General features: G+C 39.9%; 1 protein-coding gene across 2 annotated transcripts; it reads right to left on the reverse strand.

Annotated features, from left to right (window-relative positions):
- Positions 1-1,565: 1,565 nt before the first annotated feature.
- On the reverse strand, positions 1,566-17,252 carry SLC66A1L (solute carrier family 66 member 1 like). Of its 2 annotated transcripts, XR_004253611.1 has the most exons (10): positions 17,139-17,252; positions 15,192-15,303; positions 13,440-13,785; positions 12,083-12,212; positions 11,280-11,370; positions 9,395-9,519; positions 8,383-8,478; positions 7,525-7,710; positions 6,945-7,034; positions 2,116-2,178 (listed from the first exon to the last, which is right to left on the reverse strand). XR_004253611.1 is itself a non-coding variant. In XM_032193523.1 (9 exons), exons 3-9 carry the CDS (start codon positions 13,775-13,777, stop codon positions 2,077-2,079), a joined length of 1,068 nt encoding a protein of 355 aa, XP_032049414.1. In that variant the 5' UTR covers positions 13,778-13,785; positions 15,192-15,303; positions 17,139-17,252; the 3' UTR covers positions 1,566-2,076. The 2 variants fall into 2 exon arrangements, 1 of the variants encoding a protein (XP_032049414.1); XM_032193523.1 differs by lacking the exon at positions 6,945-7,034 and having other exon boundaries at positions 1,566-2,178.
- Positions 17,253-17,486: the final 234 nt, after the last annotated feature.

Genomic DNA, 17,486 nt, shown 5'->3' on the forward strand with positions numbered 1-17,486 from the left:
TTTCGTCCCTAACTTGGTGCATTGGCACAGCTCAAACTTCTCCTTTTGAAGTGGCAGAGCCTGCTTCTGAGCAAAAACAAATAGGGGCTGAGCAATGTGACGACAAAGAAACCTCACGTCTTAGCAGGCATCAGGAAACAGCAATGAGAATCGTGTGATGGCTGGTCACCCAAGCAGGCACTGCTCGTGTACGTTGCTGCTGGAACAGAAGCTGGAATTAGCTCACATTTTCATGCCCAACAGCAGGGACAACCATCCCCTGCCCCTCCAAACCACTCAACAGCAAATTCGTTGTTTTTTTTTCCCCCTCAAATATCCAGTTAACCTATATATGAAATATATGATAAATGAAGTATCAATAAACAAACTATCGTTGCTTTGCATTTAGAAAGTTATTTTCCACTGAAATTCTTAAGTTAAATGACAGTAACTTTATACATCCCCTATTCAGCTGTTTTAACAAACAGCAGTATGAAACAGGGATAAAAAGGCAACCCGAAATAGGATTACTTATAGCAATAAAAAGGGAAATAATCTTTGAAGAAATAATGCAAGACCGAATTCTAACTGCATTAAAAAGTAACAAGTCATGGTTTCAATCAGCAGCCAGGCAAGCGGCTGATAATCTCGTGTGTACAGCATATAAATCTGCAAGTGAGACAAATTGCATTTTAATTTATGTACTGAAAAGGTTAACTTCTAATACCCTCTGCTAGCTTAAGAAACCAGGAAAAGCATGTTCAGTCTGCGAACACACCGAGGCCAATAAAGGCACCCTGCACGTGGGGAGCTCACCAAAAGCCCAGCCGTGCAGGGCTGTAACACAGCTCAGAAGCGCACAGCTTTCCACGATACTGTTTGGAAATGAATTTGTAAAAGGAATTTGCCAAGATCACAGAATTTGGTCACTCATATATGTAAGTGACTGCTGGGACACAGGGTGAGATCCGTTCACATTTCCCTATCCAACAGCAGGGATGACCTCACTCCCCAAAACACCCAAGCCCTATTTTGTGGGGGGTTGTTTTATTGTTGTTGTTTTAATCTGGAGTGCAGGACGTTCTAGAACATCCAGAGAGAAGAGAAAAATGCTTCACTTTTAGCGTGCACTTTTGGCAGAGATTTAGATATGATCAATTGTACGCAGTTTATTTTTTTTATTATTAATCTCTTCTGATGTCCCTTCAACAAAGTTATCTGAAATCAAAGGGAATGAGTTCCATGATAAGCCCACAAATGCACTGACTCATACTGACTTTAAAAAAACAGCCCTTTTGTTCGCAAAGTTATTTATTGAAGTGAATCATTATACACATGTATAATGAAATATGCACTGGAATTTTATTCTGAGATCTTATTAAACTTTTCTTCAAACAGAACAGTTTTGAATAAACATACCTAACACACCATAGACAATTGCAAGGTACAATCTTAGCATTCCCCCCTCCGGTACTTACCTAGACCAGCAGCTTGTAAAGAAATGCAAGTCATAAAAAAAAAAGAAAACCCTTCCATGCAGTGTATGATGGCATGCAGTAATTATATTCCATGGAACACACAGGTATTGACGAATAAATGTTTTAATTAACTGAACAATAAAAAGGACAGTAATACTTTACAATGAGCTGTACATGAGGATCCCCCCAGCTTACAAGAGTGATGTAAAAGCGCAACAATGGATCCTGCATTTTTTTTTTTTTTTTTTTAAACAGTCACGTTACTGTTATCTAGATGTAGATTTTTATCTAAAAATTGTCACCTTGTGATATGCATTGTATCACGATATCAAATAAATACTTCTAAAGCAGTCCCTGCTGTGATTCCCTATCATGATAGGGAGAAACAGCCTAAAAATGTAGGGGAGGGGAAAAAAATCGAGGAGAAAAGACTTGATATCATACTGAAATACAGTATTAAGTATTTATTTTCATATCCTTTTCAAATAAGTAATGACAAATCAATGACAAAATAAATAAGGTAACAAATGTGGTCCCTCAGCACACCCAATCTCAACTGTTTGTTGAAGTCAGCCAAGAGCAAAGTGCACGGGAGGCAGGAGCCGACCCCGACCCCGCACTAGGCAGTCTCCTCGCCCAGGAGCAGCGGTTCCACTTCCAGCGCCACCACGCCAGGCTGCCCTTCCTCGCGCTGACGATACAGAAGGAACTGCACGGTCACCTGTTATTTTGGGGTAAGGAAGTAATTGACTGGGATACAGAGGCAGCACTTGCAGTGCTGGCTTTCAGCGAACGGCAGAAAGCCGCACAGAATAAAAGCAGCCACCCATTTAGCTCTGGCTCAGGCTCTGAGCACCACAGTCCACAGAGGAAAAAACTTAAAACTTGTTTAATCTAATTCACATACTGAGGGGTATTATCCATTTTATTTAATCCTAACTGTGGAATCCTCTACATTATCATACAAGCTCTTCCAAGCCTTACTTAATACTCATTTTCAGTATTTTTTTTTAAATGACAAAACATTTAATCACTTTATTTGCAATACTAAAAAAAAGGAAGATACGGGAAAAAAATAACTTAAAACCTCAGCTTTATGGCTCAAATACAAATGAGAATATCCTTTGCTATCTCTTGCCTGCAAGGGTCGTAAGCATGAAATTCATCAGATGCACAAGAGGAGCATCGTTCACCTGGGGAGCCCACATGGGGCTGCTGGTAAGGAGGGGAGTTGGTAAAAACTTCTTAGAGGTGGATCAATTGGGCATGATCAGGAAACAAAATTCTGATTTCCTGCAAAATTCTCCCTCATTTGGTACTGGAAGGCAATGACAGGCCAACAGCTCTGTGACTCACTATTTAATACTGTTTTCAACACAGAATTGTGCAATTAGACATAACTGCTTATTTCTATTGTAAACTAGACCACTGGAAATACTGCTAATCTAAGAAGAATTAACAAGTATGTACTTGTCCTTTTTCTTGACGATTCCAGCTCTCAAACAAAATTACTGATTTTGAGCATATTTAGCCTTTAAAAAAAATGGGGATGTGCACTTAGAAAGAATAAGAGATGCCTTACTCCTCAGAACTTCTGATTGTTGAGTTTTATACTTGGAAGCAGGCTTAAAAGTACAGGGTGTGGAAACAAGAAGCCATCCGTATACCTGGGCACCCCTCTGCAAAGGGCAGTGGATGCTTCATCTACGTTCAGCTTTAATTGAGACTTGTTACCACTACTACTACATGTAAAACCCCACTTTAAACTGAAACTGCATTTCTCTGGGAGGAAACCTGGCATATAAAATTTTGCCAGGAACGCTTCAGCCCACTTAAAATAACTTGGCTGGTAGACAATGTTTGTGAGAAGTCTGAGGCTAGTGTACATGCTTATTTATAAAAATAAGAATTAAAAATAAAAAGCTTTCTGGGAGGCCTGGATGGAAGCAGAGGAAATTCTCTACAAATTTCTTAGGCAGCACCCCAAGAGTTGTCCCACGTTCCCAAAGCTCTCCTGCATCCCACCTCTAAGGCCTCCCAGCTGAAGACTAGACAGGATTTCCTTCAGAGACAGCAGACCAGCACTCATTTCAAGTCCTTCTGCAGTATTATGCAGGAAACTTTAAGAAGAAAGTTTAGCAAATTAGTGTTACAGCATATGTAGCTACCGCTTAAATTTCCTGCCTGTTTCTTTTTTTCAAACAGCCAAACACCTCCCCAGGTCTTAAAAGCTGCACTGGTAGAAAAGGCTGCTGTGGGTTGGGGATCAAACCAGCTGAAATCACACCGTGGGCTGGGAACAGGACTGGGCTGCATTACCGCTTAGCCACCAAGCTGGCAGCAGCAACAGAGCTCTTAATTTCTGTAACTTACCATCCTTCTGTGGAATTCACCAAAAAGTATTTCCAGAATGTTGGTGTGTTGTTTTTTTTTTTTTTTTTTAAGCATATGTGCTCATCTGGTTGTATTTTTAAAATCAATGCTAGACTGCCAAGACTACTTAATATAGAAACATGCTTGCTGCTCAAGTCTGTGACTTTCTGGGGGAAACTCCAAGGCCTCTGTATGCAGAGAGCCCAGACTGGAGGTGAGAACCAAGCTGAGTACTCAACACTGGTGTTTATGACAGCCACTGAACACGTTCATCAAATCTGTTTCATTAAACCTACAAACAATTTAATGACAAATCAAGTAATGCAGTACTTTTGAGACAACAGCAGGTAGTTACAGGAGCACAGAAAAGTTTGGCTGGGAAAGTCTTGCTGACTTGTCAGGTCAGACTTACATTCTCTGCACCGTGTAATTAAATTACAAAGCATGATGTTTTGTAGAAGTATATAATGGATTCCAAGTGGCTGCCCTGCAGCTCACAAAAGGTGCAAGATAAAGAGTCCGTGTACAGCAGCTTGGCTCTTGCTGAATATCCTTTGGCTATTTAGTTATAACCTGGCTACACTTAATGAAAAGAAGTACCCGCAGAGGATTTGAACATCCCTCTCTGACAATAGGGTGATGTCAAACAAACAAACAAACAAAAAAGGCAAAAATCTTAGTAAAGGGCCTTACCTGAATCTAAATACAAAGCAGAGTTGTTTGCTTTTGCTGGGGGCAAGGAGGGGAAAGAAGCAAGGGTGAAAGAGGACACTTAGAGAAAAGGACAAAGTTTTCCAGAAAAGTTGTGCTAAAGTCAGTCTCTTAGACTTTTAGCAGCAGCCAACACTGTTTGCAAGGGCAGAAGTGGTCAAAACCTCATTATTTTAATACTACATATTTTAAATCCTCGTGTACAAGCAAGCCATTAAATAATCACGCACATAAAGCTCTAGTGAGGTGCACCATGGAACCCTAAGATAGGCAAATATGGACTTAAGCATCTCTCCCAGATAAGGCACCCCACCCTGCACGTTTAAACCTTGTCTTTCACAGTCTCTTAGAATCAGAGTGGTTTGGGTCAAAAGGGACATTAAAGACCACCTAATCCCAACCCCTCTGCCCTATAGGCAGGGCCACTTTTCCCTAAAAACCCTTGGGAAACTCCAACCACCTTCCTCCGCAAAGCAGCAGTTGGAAGGAAACAATTACTGGAAGAGACAATCACGTCCAATTTATAATGAAAATGTGCAAAGTTATGAAACTCCTTAAAATGAAAAAGAGGACAACGCATACTTTAGAAACAACTGCACACTTCCATTATTTATCAGAATAACTAGCTTATTGTGTGCTCAAATAACTAGCTTTAGACACCGAGGAAACAGGATGACCACGTTATCCTGTTAAAGTAAGCTGAAATGGGTCTGGTGTAATCCTGCACTACCTAACACTGGAGCTGCAGTTCCAGCTACGATCGGGAGTCCATTTGGTTCTAAAAATAGTCAACGCCAGCCACGGCAGGCGGAAGCACAAGAAAGAAAACTGCAGCAGACACAGAGTAAGTGAACCCTTAATCCTTCCTTGGACCTTGAGGAATGAGGGCTTATCTTCCACCTAATGAAACTCTGCACACTCTGAGGAATAAACCATGCTGGAATTAGACAATTTCTACAACTACTTCTCAAACCAGAGACTGCTGCACAAATGCTTAATTACGAGACACCTCTCTTGTAGAAATTACAACGTTTCCATTTAAGTCCTCTGTTTTTCAAAACCTGAGTGGTCCTGTTCTGGTCTAGGTCTAACATGACATATCGGTTTGTTAGAATTTTGATTTTCTTGCTTGGCAAGAGACAGTAATGAAGCTCTCTTTAAAAAAAAAAATAGCGTTTACTTCCATACCTTCAGGGCTTCTCAAAGCTGGAGGTCTGCTTTTGTTTTCTCTTGATTACAAATACTTCATACATTTTCAACTAACACTATATACTTGACTAGATTTCTATAAGCTCCCCAACCTGATTTGGGAGCATCTGCTTCCAATATAATTTGAACTGGAAGACTATTAGCAAGATTGGATTCAGACTCCAATCAAGAGGGAGCAGAGAAATGAATGTCATGTGCACACTGGCACTGCAATTCCGGGGCTGGGCTTGCAGAGGGGAGAGGTTTGTGGCCAACGTAGAAGTTTTTGAGTACATCACAGAGAGACATCTGCTAATATGCACATAATGTACTGTAAGGGTCATCAAGATCAAATTCTAGGGTTTTTTTTTTTGGTAAATAAATACTGGCAGTTTTATGTTTCCAGCTGTGGAGAGGAAAAGAAAGTCACTACTTCATTTGTGGAACAAAAGGCCTGAGCACTCACACCAGCCACATGGGCTAGCAACCCTGAAGCCCTGCAGTCTGCTCAGGCAAAAGAAACGACATTGTCTCAAAAGATAAAAGTTAAATTTACAAACGCAAGAAGCACGGATACTATTCTGAGGGACAGTACCATTTGACAGCCCATCCAAGGCGAGGGTGAGCTGTCCTATCATCAGGCTAATTGGAGTGGCTTATGAAATTACTTTAATTAGAAAGACAAGACTGGTGCCTGGGAATCACAACTTCTTCAACTGTTCCAGGTAAATCTGGTAAAGAGCTTCCTTCTAATATGGAACAGATTAGCACAGTATGCTTTTTTAGCACGCTCTTGAAATCCCTCTTTACTCTATTCCATTTCATACTTGGAGTTAATGGAGCTAAGTACCAAGATGTTTTAAGAAACAAAACTAAAATTCTTACTCCAGGAAAGATCAGAAAATCTCCAGTTTATACTATTTTAAATGAAACTGCAAGCAGAAGTATCCAGGCAGGTGGCTATAAACACACAATGAACAGAAGAACAGCAAATACCACATTATCATTCACTAGACTTTTAAAGAAAAAGTAAAATATTTATGGTAATATTGTACTTTTAATTTCTTGATCACAGAATGCTAATGCTCAATCTAGAAACAGCATGACTAGCAATAGCTAAAACACTGTAAACATCTTACTTATGTCCCCTGAATTAAGAATAAAAAAAAATACTGCTTAAGTTTACTCAGGACTTCAAGAAACAGACATACTAACCTATGTAACTGTGTAGTAGTAGGGCAGCTCTTAGCACGACTCAGTGAGCATAGCTGATGGTTTGCAGAGGCACTCTGTGTTTCAATGCATCTGATTTTGCCCCAAATTATACAGTTAAGGGTAGCTGCAGCATTTCCTTGTTATATGCTATTTTCTTGAAACAAAGCTGGCCAAAATCTCACAGCCTGTCTCTCAAGTGAATGCACTCTTCCAATAGCATTTATGAGTCAGCCAACTTCTCAAAGCTATAATTCTATATTTCCATTTAAAAACAAGCAGTTTTGGAGGTGTTTTTTGTTTTTACATTTATCAGACATCACACAGAACAGCACACTGCAAAATTCCACTTCCCAACTTTTAGTATACTATATATTGACTACAACATCAAAATTAACCTGTGCAATGTAGCTTCAATGTAGTTATTTTCTATACTGTTATAGAAACATTGTTACAGAAAACATATCAATTATTGTTCTGAAAGAAGATTTTTTTTTAATTAGTTTTAAATTCCACTTAATTTCTGATCTACTTATTAACAAGCCCATCCTGAAAAACTCCAGCTGTAACAGCAAAAGGATACAAAAATGTCTAGAAGCAAAACTCCAAAACTCCCAATGAGCCACGGAAGATGGTGTAAAAAGTAGAGAGCTTGGAAAGATGTGGTAGCAGGCATCTTTAAAACAAGGCTCAGTCCATATGTACAGTTTCCCAGCATGGCTAATGCAAACAGCAGGTAAGAGGTGCCTTCTGTTGATCTTCTTCGAAACTAAATACAAAGAATTTTTACAGAAAAAAAAAAAAATATGTTAAAACATTCACCGCAGTAGATTACATGTTGTAGTATTTTGGCTGGGATGGAAAAGGTAAGGAGGGAACAGGAATAAGCTTGGAAATGAATTAACCATTTACACACTCTGCTAGAATACCTGTATGCATTTGATTATGTAAAACCCTGAGCATTTTTTCCTCCTGCAGACTCTTCACTATTGGTATATTAAAAAGTCAGTAATAGCATCTTCATGGAAAATAGCCTAAAGCTTTAAACTAATTTTCCTCTAAATTTTAAATTTTGATCATGTAGTTGTTTACTTAAGGTAGAATAGTTTGGAGAAAGAAAAGGGGAGATACCACTTGCTCATGCAACCAATCACACAAAGCATGCTTCCGCTCATGTATCTGATTGAACTGTGTAAAAAACTTTCCTCTTTCTGGCAAATCAGTCCTCTTCTATCAATTAAAGACCATCATTTTTCTAAAATTCTCACCACCCTCTTCCCTTTCGAATGGAAAAATAAAGCCCTTCTTTTTCTTTACAGAGTCACAAAAGCCATGCAGGCTTTTGATGTTGAGGGCTCACTGCTAGGAAGAATCCAAAATGTCAAGCAACGGAGAGTATTTTGTAAACTATACAAGTATACTTAGCCAAAAAAATACTTACATTTTTATAAAGCTGAGGAAATCTACTTCCCAAGTAAAACACACAAGATATATAGCCACAAATGAAGCCTGACATTTCAATCATATCAAGGGAAGTCTGAAAAAATAAAGGTACATATGTTTTGGCAATAATGTTTTCAAGCATTTCAGAGACTTAGAGAGGCCACAGGCTATCATTCTGGACAGAACTCCCTTCAAAGCGGTTCAGGACAGCTCTTCAAATGACCAAAAAGGGCTAGAAAAGGTTTAATCTTTATCTTACAACAATGCACAGTGCTGCGTCATAGCCATGACTAAGATCAAAACCAGTGCCAGGCTTTAGGCTGTAACACTAATGTCAATCCAATCCTTCTGCTCAAGATGCTTGGACACAATAATTCAAGCCAAAACTAAAAACTGTAGCTAGGGCTACTAAAAAAAAAAATCATCCTGTCTGGAGAAAGCAAAATACTCATTTTTCAGTTTAAGAGAATTGTTAGTTTTCTCACACTAGCTGTATTTTGAAAATAAGCTGCCTCCCTGCTGAGCAATGTTGCTGGATTACAATTATTTTACTGGCATTAGTACGAAGGCTGCAAAATTGCTAGAATAGCCTGTGAACCTTCCTGGTGAAGTGACAGCAGCAGCAGCAGGTACAATTGTAATTTTCCACTTTTATTGATTTCACTTTTCACTGCATAGTCTCTACATGGATGTCCATGTTATCTAACACAGGCAGAAAGACAACACGTGTACATGTTGTTTCACAAAGCAGCACATCCTAATAACCCAAGGGACAGAATAAGCCCAAAACACAGGAAGCTGCTAAAAGAAGCTCTTTTGTAACTTCTTTATTTTGGGATGTATGGTACATACTTAAAATGTCCAAATAGCGCCACATTTATGATTTCTAAGGCATTGTTAAAAACAGCATCCAAATTTCTTTAAACCTCAGAGCACATAATCCTTTCAAGACACTTACACTGGGTTTTTTTGCTTGTTTGTTTTAGAATGGAAGCAGGTTAAGAACTTACATTAGTTCTTTCCAGTACTGAACTCTGGTCTTGGTTTCTTTCTAGCAGCTGACAGAGCAGAACGATGCACAGGGCTATACACACCAAGATCCAGGTTACACAGAAATTCTTCAGGTTTTTGCTGCCTAGAATGACATACAAACGAATTAGCTGAAAAAGAAAAGGTAACTTTAAATTAACAGCAGATGTTATCTGCAACATAAAAATGCAAATCTAAAGGTACAATTCCAGGTTATCTTCTTCTCAGCAACAATTCAAGGCTAAGGAGTCCTCCTCTTCTCCCGGGCCGTGTTTCCAGCCCTGCTCACTGTGCACTGTGTCTTAATGCACCACCTGAGGGCAGCAGTGCAGGAGCAGGAGGGAGCTCCTCACACAGGCATTGCTACTGAGACAATTTTCACACTCAGTTCATCTCTTAGATAGTTTCATTTCCTAGTAATTTACTTTTATGTAACAGCTGATAAACAGAAAGCAGCTAAGAATAGAATACAACAGTTTCTTTCAACACATTGCAATTTAAAAACATGAAAGCAACAATATTTGAAATTTAGATTACTTATTTATCTGAAAGATATTTTTGAATTTAAGTCTTCTGCTGGACCAGTGTCTATGTCCATGGTTAGCTAGAAATGAAACCTTATCTTTACATGCAGAGGCTCACATATACAAAGATAAAGACTCCATCTAATAAGTTTCCATAAATATCTACAGGACAACCTGAAAATGATAAACAATCCTACTGATCTCTCGAGCTATGCTATCTTCTGTATTTAAAAGGTAGTGGTAAGCTCCTACAGTCACTGTTACCTGCGGAACAAATTGCTGTATAGCATCAGAAGGCCTGCCCTAAAGACCTGCAACCTCTACAACAGGCACAGGAAGCAATACTGCTGGTTCACAGGCTTGAAGATGCAAAATTGACCGACCTGCCTGCAGTAACAGCTCTAGAACTGGCTATTGAAAAGCTTTTATTCCTTTATTCCCAAAACCATTTCTTCCTCTCCAGCTATGCACAAAATTGAGCTGAAGCAGGCATGGACAGTTATAATGCACAAGAGCCTGCATTTGTTTTCAACAGCAGGCAGCAGGAAGGAAATATCTTCAGCACTGACCTATCTCCAGGCTTATTATCAGTTCCATATTGAATGAATCTGCTTTATCCCTATTTAGTTTGCTGGGCAGGCGTCTGTTTTGCTTCAGCTTTTTGTTACCTCCACTGCACCGTGGGTTTTAGGTTTTGTGTTTTTTTAGGTTGATGGAATAATGATTTTAATTTGATACACAGTGAACATAGCTTTCTGTCTTCCATTGCAGTCAAAACAGTAGTTCGTTCAGTAGGCTGAATGCTACAACTACTGCCAGGATTTTATGAAGCAACTCAAGCAATTTCATTCCCATTAATACTTCTTAATTGTGGGTATTGAAACAGAACGCATGAAGATGTCAAGGTATTTTATGCTATAAGCAAATAAAGTCCTGTTTTAATCAACATGAAGGAAACTGAGCCACACAAAGCAATAATAAAAGCTTACTCTCAACTTACACATACAGTTAGATGGCTGAAAGTAGATAACAAAACCATGGAGCAAGTTAAAATATGGAACCAGATTCCACAAAACTATATTTTTATGTCTATATAAACTGAAAGCACTATATAGGAGATATGTACAGGTATTTTGTGGGTAAAAAGAGGGCAGAAAGGCAGAGTAGAGAAAGAATAGGACTTTCATTAAAAGACTGAGAAAACTGCAAGAAATACGCCTAACAACTCCAGTTGGAAGTTGTGCACCCTATTTTTAGGTAGCTTTTCTTTAAATGCTATAGGAAACATCACAGCGAAGAATGTGCTACTTAATGGATAATATTAAGTGCTTAAAAATCTTACATTTTGTCATCTTCTGATTCTTGAGCTTATAGTATACATATTGTGAAATCATGATTATATCCATATTAACATAAGAGATGGCAGTGATGGTCTGAAAGAGAAAAATACATTTGCACGTTCAGTACACAAAAAGTTAAAAACTTTCCCAACTTAACTGTGCTTCATAATAATAACGTGAACAACGACTACCAAGTTAGACAGCAGCAGATGAATGCGATGTAAAGCTTGTGCAATGGTGACATGCTGACACCATCACAACAGTTTGTCATTTTCCAGGATGCATGGCACAAATTCCTGCCTGGGCAGACTGAAAAATCCTGCCCAGAAGCTTAAGCCCACTCTACCCAGCTTCCCAGCACTTTGGAATCTATCAGTCTTGCTTAGTGCCTCCTGCCTCAAGAAGACAGAGCTGACATTCTCTCTTCTCCCTTTTACAATGGGGCAGATGAAACTGTTAGACAACATTAAGTTGTAAACTAGATGACAACTCTATCCACTCTTGGGTCCATCTCCAGCTTGGGAAAACTTCCGTGACTGACACATACATCTTTCTTTCATTACGAATTGAAAATAGAAACAGCAGACAAGAAAGTTCCAGACACAATTAACAGATCACTAACAACTAAGGCTGGAACTGTATTTTCAAATTTTAACAGATTAACAAGAAAGGTCTAGTTCAAAGAAGCTGTTAAAAGACAATTCTCAAAATATATATCACATATATGTGCAATATTAAGTTATCCTAGAGGTTAAAAACACAGTCAAAAAGTATATAACAAAAAGTAGAAGTATCAACAGATTACCTGAATTGGTAGTTGATTTGTTAAATAGCAGCCTATAAAATTTGTAAGATCTCCAGCTATCCAACACAGCAGAAAGCCCAAAGACAGCGCTTGATCCACTTTTCCATTCTGACAGGCAACGTAAATTTGACTGGCACAAATTCCAGAAGTAATTATAAAATATCGTAAGCCAAAAATGTTTGACAAGCTTGAAAATACATTTTTCAAAATCTGAATAAAGAAAAATTAAAACTCTTAACTACAAGAGACCCATCACAGCAATACCCCACTTACAGTCTGAATGAGAACTCAGATTCACTACAGCTCACCATGTCTTACTCTAACAGATGCTGAAATCACAACCCCATTACAGCTCGCATTGAGGTTTGTTTTTTTGTGTGTCCTGCACTGAAGTATTATTTTCTGGACACCAGAACTATGCCAGCATCATTTCATATTCCTCTGGTGTAAGTACTAGCTTTTAAGATACCGAAAGAAGAAAAACACTTAACATAGAAGTGCTAAGAACGAACAAAGCTCCTGTAAGAGCTGACAACTACACTCACGCTTCCAAATTGGAGAGCTGTTACTCAGATTCATAACAGGGGCTATGAAGCAATCCCAAATTTAAGTCCATCAGACATGTCTTGATGAATTCCATACCCACTAACACAACACTTTTAATGTAAAGTTCCTTTTCAACTAATATTTCTGAAGCTCAACAGCTTGCTAAGAGTGTTTTTATTTTGCTTGATTTCCATCACATTTTTATTAGTTCAGTAAATTATATTTCCCTTATAGGGACAGACTTTGGAGTCAATCCCATTTTGTTTCAGGCATTCTCATCTACTAGCAGCATTTCTGCTTTTCTTTTGCCATCTCCTACCTACGTTTGAAACCTGAACCCAGCACCAGTCCATCAAACAGCAACTGATTTAGCACCACCAAAGTGCTAACTCATGTGCTGTTTCTGACCTTTTCCGAGTCCAAACTTCATTTGCAGGAGCCAGCACAAGAGTACTGGTGACATGGCATGTGGTTTAAATAAACACCGAGCCAGTTTTTGCAGCAAGTGTGCTGCGTGTGCACACATCTCAGGGTGGAGAAGATAAGAGAGAAGAGGTGATTTATTCTCATTTGCTCTAAGTGGCAGAGATTAGTGTCAAGTCAGTACAACAGAACAGTACATCAAGCTCATTTGTCAACCACCAAATATTGTTCTAAACATGAACAACATGCTTCTCTGGCATATTATATCTGTATTATGCAGATAGAGAAACATATCCAAGATAAACTAAAAAAAGGCAGCTTGTGAAAAAGGCTTCAGGCAAGATTACTCATGTCTCAATCTGAGGACTGCCTAAGACTTTAAACTTACGGTAGTGCAGCAAACAGAAAACAGACAATGGAAATCAGTCCTATGACAACGCTCCAGTACTCCCACGCATTCTCAACACATTCTTCCAGAAGATGCCAAATCCATGGTGTTCCATTTATACACAGTCTCCTAGTCTCTATTGGGGAGATATTGAAAGCATGTGTATACAGCTGGGAAGCCATCATTTCTGGACTGAGATTCAATTTCAGAAGTTTATTTCTGCCTCCATTTTTACCCCATGCAAATCCGCAAATCCGTTTACCAATGCCGAATATCCGCTGTGAAAAGACCTCTGCATCCAGACGGATGCTTGATACCGCAGTTATTTCCAATCTCATAAACGAACCTGCCAAATTCAAAGAAATAAATATAGCCAGTGTGAATAAGACATTAACCATAAGATGCTTGATCATGTTTATTGCTTACAGAAAAGAAGTTAAGACTTCCAAGAAAGAGAAATACTTTGTAGCCCATCGCATTCATTAACCCTTGCAACATTCCAGATGTTTATCACTGTAGCATTTTAGCCTGAGCCTGTGTTAGATAGAGAGGTGCCAGAAATCTGCTACAGGGTAAAGTAAACACAGCCATTTATTCACACTTAACACCAAAACACTGATTTTCACATTCAGCATTATTGCAATGAAGCAACAGTGCCTTCTTTAACAGTATCCATCCTGAACGCTCTATTTACACTTAAGGAACATAAATTTAGTGATCATTTCTACGCAATTAATTCCCAGCTAATATTATGAAAGAGAAGTTATTTCTTACACAGATTGCAGACAAGCTCCAAGCTCTACTTGAATATATGTAGCACAATCAGCCTAATTAGTGATTCAATACAGTGTCAGACAGTTTGTATTATTTAATAATTCAGAGGAAAGAGGGAAAGCATGAGAAATCTCGTAAGGTAGATGTAGGGTATTTCCACTCCCAAACCACAAAGAATGAAGCACATGAAGTAAAACATAGCTTAAGTTTTGAAGCACAAGATCCTTTTGACCTTAAAAAATATCTTGTCATAGCTAATTATAATGATTCTGGATATTTATTGTTCTTCCTATTGAAATATTCATACTATTGGACATCATATTTTTTTTTTTCCCTAAAAGGCTAACCACTATAAAATTGAAGATTTTTTTTTTTTTTAAAGCAAAAATGCGGAATTATCTGTGACTATTCTTTGAGATTTACTGCTGACAAAAAAAAAAAAAAGCTGCTTTCCCATTCACTGATTCACTGTGATGATACTTAGGTTCTCTAAGGGTTAATAATTTCCCATGCAGAGGAGTCTCAAATCTATGAAAAAAGCCACAGCATATTTTAAGAAATTATTTTTAAAAATATATATGTATTGTATTAATAGGTTCGCCTGTTTAGTACTTAAAGCCAGATGTCAAATCAGTGACAAGACAACGAGAATTTTTAAGACCATTTGGGAACAACTCAGAAGCACAGCAAGTTCAGAAACCAGGAAGAAGTAACCCTGAGGCATGAGGGCATCCTCCTGTAAGTGACTACATATCTTGAGGACAACAGTCCCCAAAGGCCTCATGTTTGTGGCAGGGATTTTGATGTTCATAATACCCTGTGCCTGGGATGGGACAGGGCTTGGAAGGGCTCAACTTTCTACCCTTCCTACAACACATGTTGGAGCCACTCTCATTATGCAAACTACATTCAAGCCTTGATGAAGGTTCACAGTGTTTGTTTTCGTAGAGCATCATTCACTGTGATGTTAGGACTCACTTTGCTAATCATCAGGAAATCTTTTTTCTTTCCAGACTTCAAGTATCTGCGGTGCTGCAACAAGTTTTCTGCGGAAACTGGCTGCCTCTCAAGAGAGCTGTCATCATGGGACCTAAACCACATAAACAATAAAAAAGAACATGTTTTCATACGCTGAGAATTCATCTTTGTCTATTAGATATATTTAGCTTATACTGGAGAAGTTATTAGACTTTGTAGTCATCTTTGAAAATATTTTTTTAAAGTTAAAAAATATATCTATGAGTAATGCTTAAATTAAGCTGCCTGTTCTGGTACTCTGCAGCTGAACAGGGTCTTACCATCCACTAAAAAGGAGAAACAAAGTACACATGCTACTTTAGGCCACAAACTTTCAACTATCTATAAACACTGTAACAATAAACACGCAAATTTTATTAGCTTTCAGCAAACACTGCACCTCAACTTCATCCCAAAATGCCCCTTTTGATAAATGCAAAATATTAGACATTTTAAAACAAAGTTGACTATGGTATTTAAAACTCTGCCTGAATGTCATGACTGCAGTTTGACTCACGCATTAGAAGTTCTCTTAAAAAAAATAATCACAGGGTAAAAAGTCTAAATGAGGCAATTCAGACTCAACCACCTGATCTCAGGCTATACCCTGCTCCAAAACCCCGCAGCTGCTACAGAAAACCAAACAGTTTAAGAAGTGGTGGGAGTCAGGCCACTTACGCTCCCCAGATGCCTGCAGCCGTGTGCGCTGGCCTCCTGCCACGCGCTGCACTTAACACATTTAAAGCACGTGGATATTCTCGGGTTGCTGTTCCTTAACATTTATACAGCAGGGTAACTTCTGTGCTGCCGGCCCATGAGACTATACTTTTAGTCTTAAAATAACAGTGTGCTTTTTTTGTTTCATAATCCCCAGCAAGATACCGTGCCCCTATACCAAGAGCAATTTCACCCGTGGGTAGAACAACTGGATGCTTTCAACTAAACGTATCTGCCACAAAACCCTTCTTACTTCTCTTCTGTTGCATGAAATGCTTTGCACCTGAAAAGAGGATGAGATTGCCGTGACACTTCTTTTCTTCCTATAATATTAGAATTGATGAGGAAATAAAAGGTGAGTTATGTCCCTATAGAAATTTCACACCTACAGACTCATTCTGATTACTGCCCAAACAGTATTTTCTAGCATTTGAAAAAGTTGCAGTAGAGGTATTATTTATTATTTTCAATTAAGTGTTAGCCTGGAAGCTTGACACCACATCTTTCTGAAAAGGCTCAGTGTTTGTCTAGCTGGAAGTAAAACCATTGTGGTTTCGGATATTTAGTTATAAGGAATCAGTAGCTTGAGACTTTGCTTTGGACAACTTTCTTACTTTAATCCCCTACTACGAAATAGAGATGCCCAAACAGAAATAAATAGTATTTTAAGGGTGAAGTCCTCTATGTTAAGAACAGCTCCACGGTGCGGAGGCAAAGCACGCTTCTCCTGTAAGTCTGGTAACAGTCTGAAACCCAAAAGGATGCTCAGCGGTATAGTGTTTGTAATTTATTACTGGGGGTAAAAAAGAAAATAAATAAAAAGAAGAGTTAAGGAGTAACTCGGAGCTTCTTCACACGCTCCCAGCATGAACCCATTCACCCGACCCCTGGCTCTTCCCTGAGAGCATCGTCCCCCAGCTGTGAACGCTGCCTCCTCAGCGCTGATGATAAAGCACGGCCACGCCGAGCCTACAAACCGCGTCCCGTTCCCCCAGAAAGCCCCCAGCTTATCAAAACGAGCAGAAAAAAAAAGAGAGATAAAGAAGCGCCGTCCCAAAGAAGCGCCCAGCCCCAGACCGCCAGCCCCGGGTGCCGGCGCCCCCCGCCCCGCGTAATGGCGGCCCCGCGGGGCGGCCGGGGCCGGGGCCATGAGGGAGGCGCTGCAAGGACGCGATGGGGGCGGACACCGACCTGGCCACGGCGGCTGCTGCTCCGCGGATCCAGCTCGGGCTCGGCCGGCCCAGCACCGAGGGTCCCGGCAGGCAGCGGAGGGAGGCAGGGAGGCGGCCGGGCGGCCCTGGCGGGGTGACGGGAGGGGAGGCAGGCGGCCCGCCCGCCCCGCACCGCCCCTCGCCGCCATCGGCAGCCGCGGGGCCCGGGCGCCCTCTGCGGGCGGCTGCCGGGGCTGCGGAGCTGCCTGAGGGGGGAAAACTGCACCACTCAGGGGGATTGGGGAAAATTGGGGATTTTTGAAGGCCAGGGTGGTTGTTGCGAGGGTGCGCCCCTCTCTGATACAGCACCGCGGCTGCCTCCATGTTG

This window comes from Aythya fuligula, chromosome 9, assembly GCF_009819795.1.
Source record: "Aythya fuligula isolate bAytFul2 chromosome 9, bAytFul2.pri, whole genome shotgun sequence".
In the NCBI taxonomy this organism is placed as follows: Eukaryota; Metazoa; Chordata; class Aves; order Anseriformes; family Anatidae; genus Aythya; species Aythya fuligula.